Genomic DNA, 16,398 nt, shown 5'->3' with positions numbered 1-16,398 from the left:
CATTATTGGTAAGGGGTATCGATCAAGCCTTATTATTTCTACTACATAGGATTACTAGTATCATTACATTCGATCCAACAGCATTCGGAACCTACATATGCGAGTCTCCTAAATCGCTTATAGAAGTTTAGCAAAGGCCCAATTGATGTCAGTATCGTGAGGCTTCTTTAAACCGCCCTTCAGCCAACAGGTGTGCTGGGTCCCCGTATCGCCCTCAATATAGCCCCAACCGCAACCCGTGCACCCAGCAGTCCCGGCACAGTTTTTCATGCAGTCCAATATACTCTCCGTAGGGACCTGGCGCAGATTTGTTGATTCGTTGTCGCTATAATCTATACCGCAGATTCGTAAGAATCGCTTATCGGAACCAGGAACTTGGTATGTAGTCCCGTTAGCGGCCGGGCAGTCAATTTTTCCCTCGGCATTACCGGTAGGGGTGGAACTCGATGAGGTACTGGTCTTCGAGGGGCTAGAGGTGGACGTCGTCGAGATACCAGTAGTTGTAGAAGTGATTGAGCTTGAAGATAGGCTAGAAAATATTAATATAGGTAAGCATGGATATACTTAAGCTGTTCCTCTACAGCGACAAATTAAGGCATCACGAACCTTGACGATGAAGCGGCACCTACACTGACGCCAGCAACAGCAGCCTCATTAGAACTTTGCGATACTCCTCTACCGACCCCAACACCAACCCCGACCCCGATTGCAACAACTAATAAGAGCGATATTAATGCCACCAGCCACCAGAATTGGGTTTTCTTCAACCCTATTATTTTCTTCTCTCCTGAAGGCGTCTTTCCACTGAGCGGGGAAGGAAGTCTATCTCCTCCAGCAGAGGGCCCTTCGTCGGAGGGTCGCGGGCTGCTAGGGGGTGTCGCATCGCCTAACCACGTGGACGGTAGGCGTTGACGCCTTTCGGAATTGGCAGAAGGCGCAAAATAGGCCCGCGACGCATTCTTCAGCTCGTTAAAGTCGCGATTAGCGAAGAAATCGAAGCCGCGAAACTCCAATGGTGATGACTTATCCGCCTCCCATTTCCCTGCTCCTGTGGTTGTATTCGTCGTTACTACCGCTCGTGGTGCTTTTTCTGCTTCTGTGGTGACCTTGTGTCCGTCTTGGGTAGCTGAGGGTGGCTTCGGACGGCCTGGAACGGTAGTAGTGGCCAGTTGGTCGGACGGCGCCATTAGAGTCGTTTATCGTCGAAATTGACCATTACCGAGAAGTAGACATTATATTACTATAAGCTTTACAAAGAGGGACTAGAGCTTAAAGCAATTGAAACGATCGGACGGCAGCAAATATGCTTGCCTATTATGACAGTACCTATGCAATAGCGAGCGGAAATGGGGGGAGTACGGGGGATGAGGTGGGATTCCGAAGGATTGTTATCACTGCTGTATTTAGACGTCGCTTTAATATTAAGGGGGTCTAGCCAACAGTACGTAACAATAATTAGCTATACCCCATTCATACAGCCAAGAGCATCTTGATATTATGTAGTAGTTGCGCATGTAAATGTAGTCGTTGACTTTATATTCATCAGTTTTGCTTTCTAGCAGATTTTCATCCAAGTTCGCCTTCTTTACACTTACAACATATACGGTACACACACCCTCAAGTAAAATATCTCTTACAAATTATGAAGATATATTTGAAGATATATTTAAGAACATAAAAGTAACACGTTATAAGTATTCCATGCTACCCCTTGGTTGTTACACTAGAAGAGACGAGGCTAGAACATCTTTAGCTATAGCCGAGCTTTGGCGTCAGTTTACTAACACTAGATCGAAGAGCTAGAGTTAACTAATATGCCTACCTTCATTAGATCGTCTCATGCTTAATGAGGACATTGGCGAAGGGTTGAAATGTACCCTTTGTAAATGTTCTGTTCAGAGTCTCCTAAATTACATTCACAATGAAGAGGGTTCTTATTTTCCAGTCTCGATTTCTACGAAGCTCGTATCGATGACAATGAATATACCTTGAGTAAAGTATTAAGAATATAGTACTACCTATTTATTGGTAATACTCCTACTAATAAATATACGGCAATAAAGTAAAAGAGTTAAGAGAAACCTACCTAGGTAAAGTTGACTTATAGCAAGCAGATTGAAGTTGCAATACATTCAAGTAGGTGAGAAGAAGGGTGTTAGCCAGTCCATAACTGCATGACCAAGGCTAGCAAGCTTGAAATAATCGTGTAAAATAAATAAATTAGTTGGATATCAATAAATAATCTCGACCTTTTCTTGTCTTCTCATCATAAAGAATGTCATCATAAAGAATGAAAATAAAACTCTCGCGTACCTAAGTACTTCCGATAAAAACTTTTGCTGGAATCGTCTTGATTGGTCAAAATTTAATATCGATTTGTGCATGTGCATCTACTACTATGTACATAATGTGGATACGTTGCGCAGGTACTCTTCATGCAAGTTTAAGATAAAGTTACAATTGGAGAAATGTTCGTCTCCAGCTACGTGTTATTTGATATCACTACTTTTATCGTTATCTACATGTACCTAACTTACCTACATGTAGGTACCTGACTGCTATCTTACATCACTGCTATTTTACTTTACATCAATTCCTACCTGATCTTTGAAGAAGGGAGAATAAACCTCTAACTACACATAAAGCTGCTGATAACTTCTGTCAAAATGGTATTACTCCTTTCAAATTGCTTACCTGCGACTCTATAGCATACTTCCACTTATTAACATCTCGTAGAATACGCAATTCAACTCTGCGCTCAAGCAGTCCACTTCTATAAAACGAGATCTTGCTGGTCTATCGTCATCCGATGGCGCACCTCCTACACCCGCTGCGCTTGGTTCTCTCTCCGCGTCGCTGACGGCTTTTTCGCGAACTCTCGACGAGTACAATGCGCTGGCAAAGCAAGAACTGAATCCTGCAAAACAAGAAAAGGCTTATGAGCGGATTAAGAATTTTCGAGCGGAGCTATCTTCGTTCCGGACACAGCTAGACGAACTAAAGACGCAACGAGAAGATACGCTACACACTCAAAACCGAACTGAGCTTCTTGGTCGACGACCCTTTACCACCTCCACCCCCGAAAACCCGTACGCAAACACGCCGACACCACCGCAGTCTTCATCTTCCCCTTCGGTTCCCGCGAACCGCTATGGCAGTGGTGGCCAGTTAAGCATGGGTAGTAACGACTATACGCGGGAGACGCACGCTTTGCGGGAGCAGAACTTTTTCGCGAGTACGAATACAGCGCTTGATGAGTATATCGCGCGAGGGCAGGCCGTACTCGGGGACCTAGGTACGCAGCGTGAGATGTTAAAGAATACGCAGAAGAGATTATACAGTGTCGCCAACACGCTCGGTGTTAGTGGGGACACGATACGCATGATCGAGAGAAGAGCGAAACAAGATAAGTGGATCTTTGGCGCCGGCGTGATAACCTTCTTTGGGTTTTGTTGGCTGTGTCTACATTTTCTCCGATAGGATGGACAAGTAGACGTTTAGCAAGATGAAATTTTGAGGATCAAGAACATTGGAGAGGCATGAATCGTGAGTTTATGCATTAGTTTTGACGTTTAGCATGGAGTTTTGGCGTTATTCTAAACTATTTAGATAGGTTCTATGCCTTTGGCGGTTAGGTTATCTGCCTTCTTGTCTCTGCCTCTTCCTCTAACGAAAGAAGCAGAACTTCTAATGTATATATATATCCCGAAACCGGAAGATATGCTTTAGTTATGGCGATAATCTATCACATCCTGTTGCTATCCGAGACTTCGTTCATTCGTGAACAGCCTACGAATACACAATGCAGGTTGTTGATGAATTTCTACCTTCGGCCCTATTTTAAGGCGATGGTGAAAAGTACATCCTTCGTAGTCTCAACTTCAACAACTTTTGTATCGGGTAAAAGATGATTGCTTGTACTCATCTGCCCGCCAAATTCGGTTGGCCAATTCTCGACGTCCCACTCAAGGCCCTTGGTGGTGATTACGCTTGGCTCTTTGACCGGGATGATGCCGACGTACTTGGCAAACGGCTCGCCGCTCATACGAACGAAGTCGCCAACGGTGGCGTCAGGCTCGCGGACGTGTATACGATGCTTTCCGGCCTTGAGAAGGAAAGACAAGCTCTCTCCAGAAAGGAGAAACATCTTTCCATCTGCGTAGGTTGGCGAAGTTTGGAATAAGTATAGATGATGTATTTGGCTTAATCCTTGATCAACGCGCCCTCCCAGTCCGCCCATACATACGATATCTCTCTTTGGAAATGCTGTTCGAACGAACTTGACAGCTTTAGTGAAGTCGGTAGAATACTGATCTGGATCGTGAATGATAGTACAATCCGCGGGCTTGGTAGTAAAAAAGCTTCTAGACTCGTCGGATAGAGAATCTAGGTCGCCAATTATGGTATTAAGATTTACCTATACGACTGTTAGCAAGTAACAGCCCAAGTGAAAGAGAATCGTAGCTAAGAGCCTTGGAATATATATCTCTTGTATCTTTCCACTTACATAGTTGCACCTAGCAGAAGACGCAGAATCTTTCTTTGTTAATAAAGATCTTCGGTTAAGATCGTAAATCTGGTTGGCACCCCCATCGGCAGCAACGCGTGTTTGAGCTGCGATATAAGTTGGTATGGTTACACGCAAGAAGAATCTTTCAGGGTGGTGTACCTATTCTCCAGAGGTCTCTAAACAAGCCCTCATCGCTGATCGGCTGGTTTAGAATGACCAGAGAGAAGTTATACCCCGGATAAGATAAGAACTGTCTGATGGGATACCACTCGGTGCATATATTAGGGCTTTCTTGTGTCGAGCCCATGCTTATAGATTTATAAGAGGCCACCGAAAGGCTTCCTTGCTGATGGGAACCTGACCGAATGCTTACACTGGTGACGAGTTTTTAAAAATGAGGTCAAACACGAAATTTAAGTTTACTGATTCGATAGGAACAGTATCTCGATATTGATCTCTAGGTAGCCTGGGATCTTTCAAACTATAAAGTAGGTAGATGGTAGAACGTGATGAGCTGTTTGTGTTAGGTGGGTAAGAAAAGAGGATAATATCTCAAAAATATAGGATGAAAGAGAGATATGAAGAAATTCTGAAACTAACCAAATTTATTCTACAATAATATCAATAATATCGAATAATAATGTTTATAGGAAATCACGATGAGTTTCATTTCATATTTTTAGTAAAAACTTAAAAGTGATAATTATAATATACTTTTATCCAACTCAATTAAGATATACTGACTTTTATTCACATGCAAGCAAGGTACTTAGGTACTAATGTATTACCAAATAACGTCACTTCAATGAGGCTAGACAGATACGCATTAACCCTACATAGGTACAGATTAGGTACATAATCTAGATTTACCTCATAAGGCACCTGCAGTTAAGTGGTTAGATGTAACCCCACCTTGAATTTTGGTGCGCAGAGGTTTCTCGGTCATCGGTCATCGGTCATCGTAGATCGATCCTTATCTGGATTCAATTCAAAAATTTAGAAGCGGGTAATTCTTAATATCGATGCTTCATGCTTACAAATTAGTCTTCAAAATCAGTCTTCGCTATTTGTTCCCAATTTGTTTTCCGCGCATATTTCTTCTCACTCATCAAACCGGCTTAGGAGCTTAAAACGCTCTTTAATATCCATTCCTCATTCTTTTAGCCGCTTCTTTTACATATAGCTCGCCGGTAACATGTACAGATCCGCCTTGCGATCTGCGCCTCGAGTCGCAAATAGACTGCGACCAACTATCGTTTCGCCGAATGCACGACGCTTTGCTTCGACTTCCCCTACGAATAATAAACGAAGTTGGAAGAGCTCGGCTGCGAGATGGGGTCTAGCTGCTGGTATTATGTATTGGTATAGTACCAGTGCAGTCTTTGCCGAAGAACCACTGTGTATGCGAGCCCAATTCCTCTAACGTGATTCAACATTTTCCTGTCTTTATTAACATCTCATGCGGGCTATTAGCTAAAACATTACCACCGCCACCCCAGTTCTCAGATGAGGACCTCCCTACAGTAGAGGCCGTAGTCGCGCAGAAGCGTCGAGAAGCCGAAGCACGACTGCGGAAAGCCGCATCTACCGAACCACCGACAGCTACCCTACCATCCGAAATATCTCCTTCTGCGCCTGCTAAAGATGTCGAGACGCAAGATCGAACTGCCTACCCGGATGGAAGCCCCGAAGCTTTGGAAGAAGAGGCCGGTCAACAGGGGGCGTTCAACCCGGAAACGGGCGAGATTAATTGGGACTGCCCTTGTTTAGGAGGGATGGCTCATGGACCCTGCGGCGAAGAATTCAAGGCGGCGTTTAGCTGTTTTGTCTACTCCAAGGAGGAGCCGAAAGGGATGGACTGCATTGATAAATTCCAGTACGACCTCTTTTTGGTATATATAAGGATATGCGCCGTATTAAGCTAACATATAAAACAGACACATGCAAGACTGCTTTCGACTTCATCCCGAGGTATACGGAGAGGAACTAGATGAGGACGAAGCTCCCGCAGAAGGTACTCCTGAGATTGCAACGGATAATTCCGCCGCCAAGACATCTCATGGTGAAAATGGTGTGGTAGCGAAAGTAGAAGAGACGATACCAGCCAAAAAGTCAGCTAAGGCAGATGCGGAGACCTCAGAGGTGGTAAAGGAGGCTGAGAAGCAGAACGTCCCTCCGGCGCAACCCTAATAAGAGGTATAGACCTGGAGTACTTCGGGTATTTGACGTACTTGAGTATGGTCTCAAAAAATAGATATCTGGAGCCGTGCATTTTGTACAACATAATACTGGTTGCGTTATCGTAACTACTAAGTGTATATTATAGGGCGCATGAGATACGGCGAAATGAACCAAGCAACTCTCTTAACATAAGTTCTTTTTTATTTTTATTTTTATTTTTTCAAACTTTTTTTTTAAACTTGTTTTCTTTTTCTTTTCTCAAGATATCTATCCTACTCTCAGCCTTAATCTGGGGTTGTGGATTCATTTACCGTGGATTGCACGTGTAAGTGGCCCAGCATTTAGAGGCCGGGGCTTGCGACAGGGAACCCTGGATTTTTGTTGTGTTCTCGGTCTTTTTATTTTCGATGCGATGATCAAATAGGTATGGAGTGCGAAGGCCGTGCTGACACCTGGGGTAATCTCCACACAGTCTATAAGATGTTAAGTTAATGGATTATCATGTACATATGTAGTATAAGTTCCCCTGCTCACCTCCAACTCCAGCTCCTGACTCCAACTTTACCTACCTTTAGATCCAATATCTCGTCTCTCATCCCTTTACTTCAACACAAACGAAACCTGATTGTAAACCTCATTCTTACGAAATACCCAAAAGCCCTATTTAGGCCTACTAGATTAACCCAGATACAGGTTACTACTTCTTACAAACACCCTACGTATGGGACATGACAGCATCACATGAAGGAGATAAAATCCGTCAAGCTAGCTCTTCGACGAACGATACTTGTCAAACTCGTATTAGTATCGCCGAAGAGGACCATATAGTTTCCATAGCCCCGCCACGAGCCAAGAGGACACAGGTTGCCCGAGCCTGCCAGAGATGCAGAAGGCTACAGAAAGCCTGCAGCGACTCTCGCCCGTGTCGACGGTGTACCAAGGCTGGGCTTGCTGATGAATGCAGCGGATTTCCCGTCCAATCCCGAAGTCTAACCCGGGCCCGACCTACTAAAACGCCAAGGCTTGCTAAGATACCTGTAGAAGGAGGTGTAAAGTCGTTGGATTTTGCTACGTCTTCGCCATTTATCAACTTTGACCTGCCTACAAGTCCGCAGGCATTTACTAGTTTTGCAAGGCAGTCGTTTGAGAGAAAGGCGGACCTTCTACCACCTCGAGTAGTCGAGTACTGTTCTAAACGTTTCTTCGAACGTCTCGCCCCGACGATCCCGATCGTGACGCCCGAGTACGTCGCCAATCTTAGAACGCGACTAGCCTCGGATAGTGAAGCCTACTGCGTTCTACTTGGCTTGTGCGCTATGGTGACGTTGCAGGTTGAGGATCCTAGGAGTAAGCCTTTTGGGCATTGTGTTACAGCTGAGAATAATGCCGCATACGGCTGGATGCTGCTCGAGGAGGCTCTAGCAGCCCACCGTCATCTTACACGGAGATCGAACCCATCTCTAGATTCGGTTCTACTCGTGTTTTTTATATACGCGTGCCACGCAAGTTTATTCCACCATTCTCAAGCCTTCTTCTTCCTCCGCGAAGCCGCCACACTCTTCATCCTAATCAAGCCAGAGACCTTAGATGATCTTTCGAAGCTGCTAGCCGAGAGACTTTTCTGGGTTCTGCTCATTTCTGAGAGGTCTCATGCGATCCGTTACCGGCGCCCCTCTACGCTTCAAGTAACTACCAACGGCTTCGGGTTATCATTCTCCAGGGACCGTGAATCCTCGCTAGCTGGTTTCCGGTGTTTAGCTGCTCTCTTTCGTTCCCTAGATACCAATTTCATAACTCTGCTCAACCAAGAGTCAGCTCCAGGTGCAGTTCCTGTTAACTCATTTGACGAAGCCGAGTCAGCCATCAACGCGGCGTTGAACCATACGTGTCCATCTGACCTTCTCCCCAACGCAAAAGGCCAATCTCAGGGTCACGCAACTATGGCTCCGCATTGTGCTCTGGCAGTTACGATTGCGTTTAGGTCACCTCTCGGAGCAGAATATGCGGAGTAGCCGCACTTATCACTATCCGCTAGATGTAGCAAAGGATCTAGCACTTTCGACCCGTGATTTACCTGTGCACAGCATCCAGGTACACGGAGTAGGCATAACGGAGAAGCTGTTCGATATATCCTGCGCCGTGGTTAACGTCCTCGCACGCGTACCCATACAGATAACTAGGACAGCGGCAGAAAACGACTTAAAGTATCTAAGACGGCTCATCCTGCAACTTCCTGGCGGTGCAACAGTCTACGACGCTTTGCTTTTAAAACATATTCAACAGACGTTACCCACAATGGCAGCTAGCATAGAAATATAGCTACCTTAACTATATTTATATCACATAAGTCTCCAGATGAGATGAAGCAAGAAATCCAAATCTTAGAGAGCTACACTCTTGATAACGCCGAGATTTAAAAGCCGCTACATACTTTTTGTTGACATATTAACTACCATACACTGAGTGGCTATTCAATCTAACTCAGCACCTGCAGTTATGCATAGTCTATCTCCTTCCCCTGCTGCCCTAGCTTCCCGTCTGTGGATACCCTCTTGATAGCATTGTTACCCTGTTGCGAGAATGGGTCTATCTTTGTCTTGGAAAAGCTGCGTGCTGAAACGTGATGCTCGAAGAGTAGGTCCAATTCGGCGTATGTTCGTCCTAAAACGTAGGGAATAATATCAGTATTAATCCAATCTGGTACAAATCGATACCATACGGCATATAATATAAAATATATCATACCTTTAGGTTCAGGCAGTCGAAAAAATACCCAAACGGAGGATATCAAACAAGTCCCTGCCCAAAAAAACGCAGTTTTTGCACCCCAATTCCAGGCTGTGGATGAGAGTTGATAATTGGTCATGACATTCACGAAGATGTTGCTTGCGTTGTAAGCAACACGGGCGAGGACAATCGTTTTAGCCTTAAGCCGTGTCGAGGATAACTCTGAGATCAGAGAATATGTGACGGGTCCGACCGTGAAGTCGTAAACGAATGTGAATACAATCAACATCCCGCCAATCGCCCACACGGAGCTATTCGTCCCAGCAAACGAGAGAGAACCGACGATGATCAAAATGAGAAGCTGACAGCAGAGTCCGCTAAAGTGGATGGTACGCCGACCCATTCGAGACACTTGGGCAACAAGAGTCAGCAATGTCCAATTTTACTACGTCAGAAAGTAAGGAAGTAATTGTAGATAGCACATACTGAGGAACCAGGAGCCGGCTGTGCCGACCATACCCAATGCGTATTGTCCCATAGAAAGAGAGAAGGAGTTGGAAGCGTCCAATCCTGCCTGGGTTCTGCAACATGTCAACTCCAATTCCGAGCTATCTCGACTGTATTAGATCGTGATGAGGATTGGGACCTTACAGGAAGTAGGGAAAATAACCCATAAGGTTTTGACCTCCGAGGGTCTGCACGAGCCAGATGCCGACGACGATTTCGGTCCTTCGCAAGTCAATCCCCTTGAAGCAGTCTCGATAGGTGAGGCCTTGCTTCATCTTCTTCTCAAGTTCATTCGTATGTTCAATCATAGCGATGGTCTCGTCCGCGTTGAAACTCGAGTCGTTTGGCGATGTTAATCTTAACAAAGATTCCCTAGCCGCCTCCCGATTGCCCTTTCGAATATACCACCACGGAGATCTAGTTGCTAGGTTAAATATATGTAATAATTTTGTGGTTTTTAGCTTGATAACTCACTCGGGGGCGAATACCAAGCCGGCAAGAATAGGCACAGGCCAGACCCATTGAACTCCAAATGGAATCCTGTATGCCCATTCGTCAAGGCGACCAACAGACCCTTTGTTCACGGCAGCTGCGAAGAATTGGCCAATCACCCAACACATGTTAATAAATGTTGTCAGGTATGGCCTAAGGACGATGGGGCGACTTCAGACGCATATGCTGGAGCAACGGACTGAAAAGCACCCCAGGGGATACCTAGTTATTGTCAGCCTTAGAAAAGCGTAAAAAAGCCGAGTCGAGTAGTACTCACCGCATAGTACTTCACCTATAACAAGCACTTGTACATTGGGGGCGAAGAATAGAACGAATATGAACATGATCATCAACATTAAAAACCCGATCGTTGTGATCTTATACCCATAACGGTCCGATGTCCAACCAGCAAGGATAAGACCGAGGATCTCGCCGGCACGTGCGCCGTTGGATAATCCTGACTGCCACGCAGCAGACAATACCCATTTGTCCTTTTCCTCGCTGTAAGTACCGAATTTCTTGTTAAACACCGGTGAGGCATAGAGGCTACTTAGTAGCGCCAAGTCGTAGCCTTCCATGATGAGCGTGGATGAAACCAAAACAGACCAAGCGATAGCCTTCGGGTAGAGCTTGATAGCCTCGAGAAGTGACATTTTCTGCTCAACATCCGCAGCATGCTTAGCCTCCGAGACATGTGCTTCGTCATGTAGTAAGTCCTTGCCCTCGACTTGCTTATTATCCATCCCTATTGTATACGCATCTTCTTTTTCGGTTGCCATATCTTCTACTAATAAAAAACTTCTTTGCTGATTTGACGAAGATAGCCTCCTTTCTTAGTTGAAGGATGTTCTTGTTGTAGGTGTAAGGGGTTTGTGACTTGGTAGGTTGAGAGTACTGCAAGCAAGGACGCCATCGTGTCTATTTATTCCCTCTCCGAAAGGGAACCCAGCCTTGTAGCCCTCTATTAAATGAATTGGGGTCTATTTAATTTCTCAATGGTCTAGCTCCGTGTGGAGAATGGAACTACGGTCCAGCTCGTGCGGGGTGAAGCCGGGGGAACTGGGGCGGTCTCGAGATATCATCCCATCGCTATATCATTAGTCTTTTAAGACCGAAGTGTAATGTTAAAGAACAGGGGAGAGTTAATGTGGATTGGAGTTCTGGCGGAGTCTTTACGTCCTGATTGGGTTAACCACTATAGGAGAAGAAAGGTGAGAAGTCGGAGTTGGGCGGAGATGGGCGGAGTTTTGCAACACCTGACACGAGATCTTCTTGGCGAATGGTATCCCACCGCTGAAGAAATATATCCCTAATTCGGACGACAGCGGTTCAATGCGGCTAACTTGGATGTGAACACCATTTAGTCAAACTTGACCCGACGGTGCGGACTCGATCCAAGTATAGAAAAGATTTACTTTATGCACAGCACCACTCTATGCCGTTGTCGGCCACAAATGTACAGGTACTGTCTTGTCTAATGGATGGCCAAGTTTACCTAATTTCTCTTCTCCTCCCAAGACCTCGCGTAATTTTTTTTCCTGCAGAGCGGAGTTGTCTCACACATACAGAAACAACATGAATGGTTTATATCATAAAAATGGGTGGTTTGGCAAAGAGCCGTGGTGGAAAGATGCTACTTTCTATCAAGTGTATCCGGCAAGCTTTAAGGATTCCAATGGCGACGGTTGGGGAGATATTCCGGGACTTGTCTCTAAAATCGAATATCTCAATGAACTGGGCGTCGACGTGGTATGGCTTTCACCGGTTTTTGAGAGCCCCCAGGCCGATATGGGCTACGACGTGTCAGACTACCAGAAGATTTATGCGCCCTATGGTACCATTGACGACGTGGATGAACTAATAAAAGCATGTCATGCTCGAAATATGAAGTTGATTCTAGACTTGGTGGTGAACCACACTTCTATTGAGCACGAATGGTTTAAAGAGTCTCGTTCGTCGAAGACCAACCCAAAGCGCGATTGGTACATCTGGAAACCAGCGCGATATGATATAAAGGGACAGCGGGTTCCGCCGACAAATTGGCGAAGTTACTTTGCTGGCTCTACTTGGACTTGGGACGAGCATACTGAGGAGTATTATCTCCATCTATACGCGCCTGATCAGCCGGACTTAAACTGGGAATCGGAGGCGTGCCGCGAAGCTATCTACCAGAACACTATGCGCTTCTGGCTTGAACGAGGTGTTGACGGGTTCAGGATCGATACTGTTAATAATATAGCAAGCGCACCGAGTACGTGGATGCGCCAGTTACAGATCCAGACTCGCCATATCAGCCAGCGCCAGAGATGTGGTGTAATGGACCAAGAATCCACGAGTTCATCCACGAGATGCGGACCAAAGCGCTCGCGCCCTATGGGGCCGTCTCTGTCGGAGAGCTTTCTAACACGCCGGACCCAGGTCAAGTTTTGCCATACGTGTCGGCAGCAGCGCAGGAACTTGACATGGTCTTTGAGTTCTCCATGATTCGATTAGGTACTGGGGGAATGTTTGGACCAAAGTATATATATATGCCGTTTACCCTACAGCAACTGAAAAAAATCGTAGCAAAATGGCAGACATTCATCGAAGGCACAGACAGCTGGACGACTGTCTTCTGCGAGAACCATGATAACGGACGAGCCGTGAGCCGGTTCGGCGACTGTTCAACGCCGGAGTTGTGGGAGGCGAGTGCGAAAACCATAGCTCTCTGGCAAGCTACATTAACAGGGACGCTGTTCTTATACCAAGGCCAAGAAATTGGCATGACAAACATGCCGACCACTTGGGGAATAGAAGAGTACAAAGATGTTGAGAGTCTCAACTTCTATGCCGAGGCATTAGCATCTGGGGACCAGAAGATAATAGCAGACACTATGCGGGGTCTGCGTATTCTTGCTCGCGATCATTCGCGTATTCCTTTTCAATGGGACGACTCTCCGAATGCAGGGTTTTCAGACAAAAGTGTCAAGACTTGGATGCGTGTTCACGACGCTTATCCAGAGCTTAATGTCAAGAAGCAAATATCAGACCCTAATTCCATCTTGAGTTTCTACAAGATGATCTTAAAGCTGCGCAAGAAATATAAGGATATATTCGTCTTGGGAGCTTTCCGGCTACTGAAAGATGATGATGAGGCAATATTCTCATACGTGAAGGAAAGCCCCTTTCGAATCTCAGATTTACAAGCGTCGACAAACGGATATTCTGTCAGCGGGCGCGAGAATAAGAGAATGGCGGTAGTGGTTATGAACTTTTCCAGAGATGAACGGGATTGCCTAGACGTTAGGAAGATACTGGGTTGTAGCGACGAGGATACGGCTAGATTACTAGTGAGTACGCAATATGAAGACAATAAGGGCTCGGTTCTTGGGAAGGATACTATACCGATTGCTTTAAAACCTTGGGAAGGGCGCGTCTACATCAATTTCAACTTGAATGATGTCGTATAAGCATATAGACGAAAGGGGAATAAGAGACCAATAAGTACATAATAAAGAAGAGCAATGAGTATTGAGTACAGAAGGTTACCGAAAGTTATATAGAGAAACTAGATTCTTCAATTTTATAGATAGGTTAGTTAGGTTAGGTACCTAGGTAGTTATTTCACTCATTTAGAAGCATTAGTTTGAAAATATCAAGGGGAAAAGAATGGTTTTTCTTATAAGACCTTCAATTACGGAATGATGGTGGTTATATAATTATATGGTAAAATGATATGCAATTAAAAATTCATCCAAGTCCCCGCCTGTTTTCGTGCATATATGCAAGTGAATGGAGCCGCGAATACGTCATTCGATTATGTACATGGACCGGGGTTAGGCAGGGCAAGCACAATCGTCACGATCATTTGCTCATATTGTCACGGAATACATTAGGTTAGGTACATTAGGTACATACAATATCTGCCACCTTCCAAGGCTCTTTTTTTCATTGTCGCATTGCTTCTTCTTCACCTTTTCATAACATCAGACCACACATCATCAACCCATTCATTCGATTCGACCTCAATATTACTAGTTATCAATACTATTCCGTGTTAGTACTTCTTGTTCTGCGACGCAACTTATTGAGTCATTGTTAACTCACATTTTACTACTAGCAACCTCGATAACGTAGATCAAGAGTAAGATCCCATACTTCAGCATCGCTTGTCTAAAAGATGGAGCAGGATGTACGAGGATGAATACATAAATACCTAAAGCTAACATGAACCTTCTATTATAGTGTCGTATGCTGCCGCAGCTGCGTCTGGTCCTAGACAAACACCCGAAGAGGTAAGTCAATATCCCTCTAGAAGATTGATATATGATTCAGGTAACTAACATAATTATTCTTCAAGGCTGCAGCTCCTCAACCTCCCGAGATCATATCTTCTGAGTCCGCAAGCACCTCATCCCTTGTCGACGTCGATACGCCTTCGGTGCGCACCGTACCCTCCGACTTCGGGGAACAGGAGATCCAGACTGAGACTCAAGCTACTCGTCAAGAACAAGAGGATGCTGCCGAGCGCGCGCGTGCTGAGGCTCATCTAGCTAAGAAGAAGGGTACCGGGAAAGCACGAAAAGCTGATAGCATTCTCACCCAGTGGTTTGCCAATTTAAGCGATAATGCTAGTACAGCCCTCGTCGTCTCCAATCTGGCTGCCGTTGTAGGACTTAGCGCGTACTTAGGCTTCAAGGCTTGGGGTTTGTATGAGCGCGGACGCCTAGGTTGGAAGAGCGTTGGTATTGGTGCGGGTATCGTGACTGGTGTTGGTCTGATAGAAGGAATTCTTGGAGGGTAAGTGATTATTTTTCTTCGATTATTTATATATTTGCAGTCTAGTTCGTAAACTAACTATTCGCAGATATCTCTACAGGGGTAAGAAGAAGCAGTCATAAGCGAGTTCATGCTGCGGTATACCACAGTTGACGATCTTCACGCGTTATGAGGTTGCGGAGTAATGAATACTGGCAGCCAATAGCACTCTACTCGTGATTTCATAAAGGTCTCGTTGTACCTAGTATACTTCTCATTACATAAATTCGAAGTACCACATGGGTTGTCACAACTATCTGCTATTGCTCGAGTTTTAGGTTAGGCACTCTTTCACCTAATTCAGGGCGGATATGTTTTTCGTCAAAACCTTCTGCGTTAGGATAATTGCTTTGGCGTTGCTTTTCACATTAAGCAACATCCACCATTCGACTCAGTTAAAGCGTTTTACCTTTTACTATATATATAGCTTGAGGAGTATATAACCGCAATATTTGAATTAATGAGTGATCTTTCAAGATATGTATTTCATGCTCGTCAACCAGAATTTAGTTCCTTTTCTCCCAGGCTACCTACCTATATAGCAGAGCTTGTTGATGAAATAGTAAGGATGATGTGGTACCGTTTATCTCATGCTGTGAACATGCCAACTCTCTGAAATTTATCGCTTATAAGAGTACTCTTTGAGCATTATATCAAAATACCTTCCAATAGTTTATTAATATAAACACCTTCCTCTATTACTGTCTTCAGATATTTATAAAAAGGTGTTGTGTAGAACTATTTCCTTCATATGCGAGTTTCTTTTATACTCTCACGACAATTAATGTCCGAGTCTTCGGGAAGTAAGGCTATGTGTTGTTGAGCCCGTGTCCGATCCGGTTCGGCCGAGAATGTTGAAACCGATGTCTATGGTGGATCATCGGTGCCCACAGGGCGGGTTTATTTCTCGGCTACTCCGAAAGTGCTCAGCTAAATCAGCATAATAATTTAGCATCGAGATGTGATCAAGAAACCCGCGTTGTTCCCAGTAGTATCCGGAAATAAACCGCGTGGCTAAATCTAAACCAATTGCCTAACCAGAGGAAAATCCATCACAACTTGTCATTTATGTACTAATGTACAGGGCGTATAAGCGACATATAGGGCGGTCTGAACCTTCATGGTCACATTGCTACTGTATAGACCTTAGTCATCAAGTGCCATAAACATCTTGATCTATGGAG

The 16,398-nt window shown here is 45.0% G+C and overlaps 7 protein-coding genes across 8 annotated transcripts; 4 read left to right on the top strand and 3 right to left on the bottom strand.

The window, feature by feature from the left end:
- Positions 1 to 117: 117 nt before the first annotated feature.
- On the bottom strand, positions 118 to 1,187 carry GL218_09287 (uncharacterized protein; the record flags this gene model as incomplete). The annotated part of the gene is made up of 2 exons (XM_033586119.1): positions 118 to 529; positions 607 to 1,187. 2 exons carry the CDS (start codon positions 1,185 to 1,187, stop codon positions 118 to 120), a joined length of 993 nt encoding a protein of 330 aa, XP_033439857.1.
- A 1,479-nt stretch (positions 1,188 to 2,666) lies between these two features.
- GL218_09286 (Protein transport protein bos1) lies at positions 2,667 to 3,480 on the top strand (the record flags this gene model as incomplete). Its single annotated transcript, XM_033586118.1, has 2 exons — positions 2,667 to 2,669; positions 2,737 to 3,480. The coding sequence occupies 2 exons, from the start codon at positions 2,667 to 2,669 to the stop codon at positions 3,478 to 3,480; spliced, it is 747 nt and encodes a 248-aa protein (XP_033439848.1).
- Positions 3,481 to 3,835: 355 nt separating this feature from the next.
- GL218_09285 (thiamine pyrophosphokinase 1) lies at positions 3,836 to 4,817 on the bottom strand (the record flags this gene model as incomplete). The annotated part of the gene is made up of 3 exons (XM_033586117.1): positions 3,836 to 4,417; positions 4,508 to 4,614; positions 4,670 to 4,817. 3 exons carry the CDS (start codon positions 4,815 to 4,817, stop codon positions 3,836 to 3,838), a joined length of 837 nt encoding a protein of 278 aa, XP_033439845.1.
- An 888-nt stretch (positions 4,818 to 5,705) lies between these two features.
- Positions 5,706 to 6,700, top strand: GL218_09284 (the record flags this gene model as incomplete). 2 transcript variants are annotated; one of them, XM_033586116.1, is made up of 3 exons in its annotated part: positions 5,706 to 5,910; positions 5,984 to 6,386; positions 6,448 to 6,700. In XM_033586116.1, the coding sequence occupies 3 exons, from the start codon at positions 5,706 to 5,708 to the stop codon at positions 6,698 to 6,700; spliced, it is 861 nt and encodes a 286-aa protein (XP_033439847.1). The 2 variants fall into 2 exon arrangements, with proteins under 2 accessions (XP_033439847.1, XP_033439846.1); XM_033586115.1 differs by lacking the exons at positions 5,706 to 5,910; positions 5,984 to 6,386 and having other exon boundaries at positions 6,452 to 6,700.
- A 719-nt stretch (positions 6,701 to 7,419) lies between these two features.
- Positions 7,420 to 8,703, top strand: GL218_09283 (uncharacterized protein; the record flags this gene model as incomplete). Its single annotated transcript, XM_033586114.1, has 1 exon — positions 7,420 to 8,703. The coding sequence occupies one exon, from the start codon at positions 7,420 to 7,422 to the stop codon at positions 8,701 to 8,703; it is 1,284 nt and encodes a 427-aa protein (XP_033439843.1).
- A 482-nt stretch (positions 8,704 to 9,185) lies between these two features.
- GL218_09282 (Maltose permease MAL31) lies at positions 9,186 to 11,196 on the bottom strand (the record flags this gene model as incomplete). The annotated part of the gene is made up of 7 exons (XM_033586113.1): positions 9,186 to 9,352; positions 9,437 to 9,829; positions 9,905 to 9,999; positions 10,070 to 10,342; positions 10,400 to 10,570; positions 10,618 to 10,639; positions 10,695 to 11,196. 7 exons carry the CDS (start codon positions 11,194 to 11,196, stop codon positions 9,186 to 9,188), a joined length of 1,623 nt encoding a protein of 540 aa, XP_033439844.1.
- A 796-nt stretch (positions 11,197 to 11,992) lies between these two features.
- Positions 11,993 to 15,297, top strand: GL218_09281 (Alpha-glucosidase; the record flags this gene model as incomplete). Its single annotated transcript, XM_033586112.1, has 6 exons — positions 11,993 to 12,619; positions 12,661 to 13,860; positions 14,534 to 14,588; positions 14,642 to 14,691; positions 14,757 to 15,196; positions 15,264 to 15,297. The coding sequence occupies 6 exons, from the start codon at positions 11,993 to 11,995 to the stop codon at positions 15,295 to 15,297; spliced, it is 2,406 nt and encodes an 801-aa protein (XP_033439779.1).
- Positions 15,298 to 16,398: the final 1,101 nt, after the last annotated feature.

This window comes from Daldinia childiae (genome assembly GCF_008694065.1).
Source record: "Daldinia childiae strain JS-1345 chromosome Unknown Scaffold17, whole genome shotgun sequence".
NCBI lineage: Eukaryota > Fungi > Ascomycota > Sordariomycetes > Xylariales > Hypoxylaceae > Daldinia > Daldinia childiae.
This window is presented reverse-complemented; position numbering and strand designations above follow the sequence as displayed.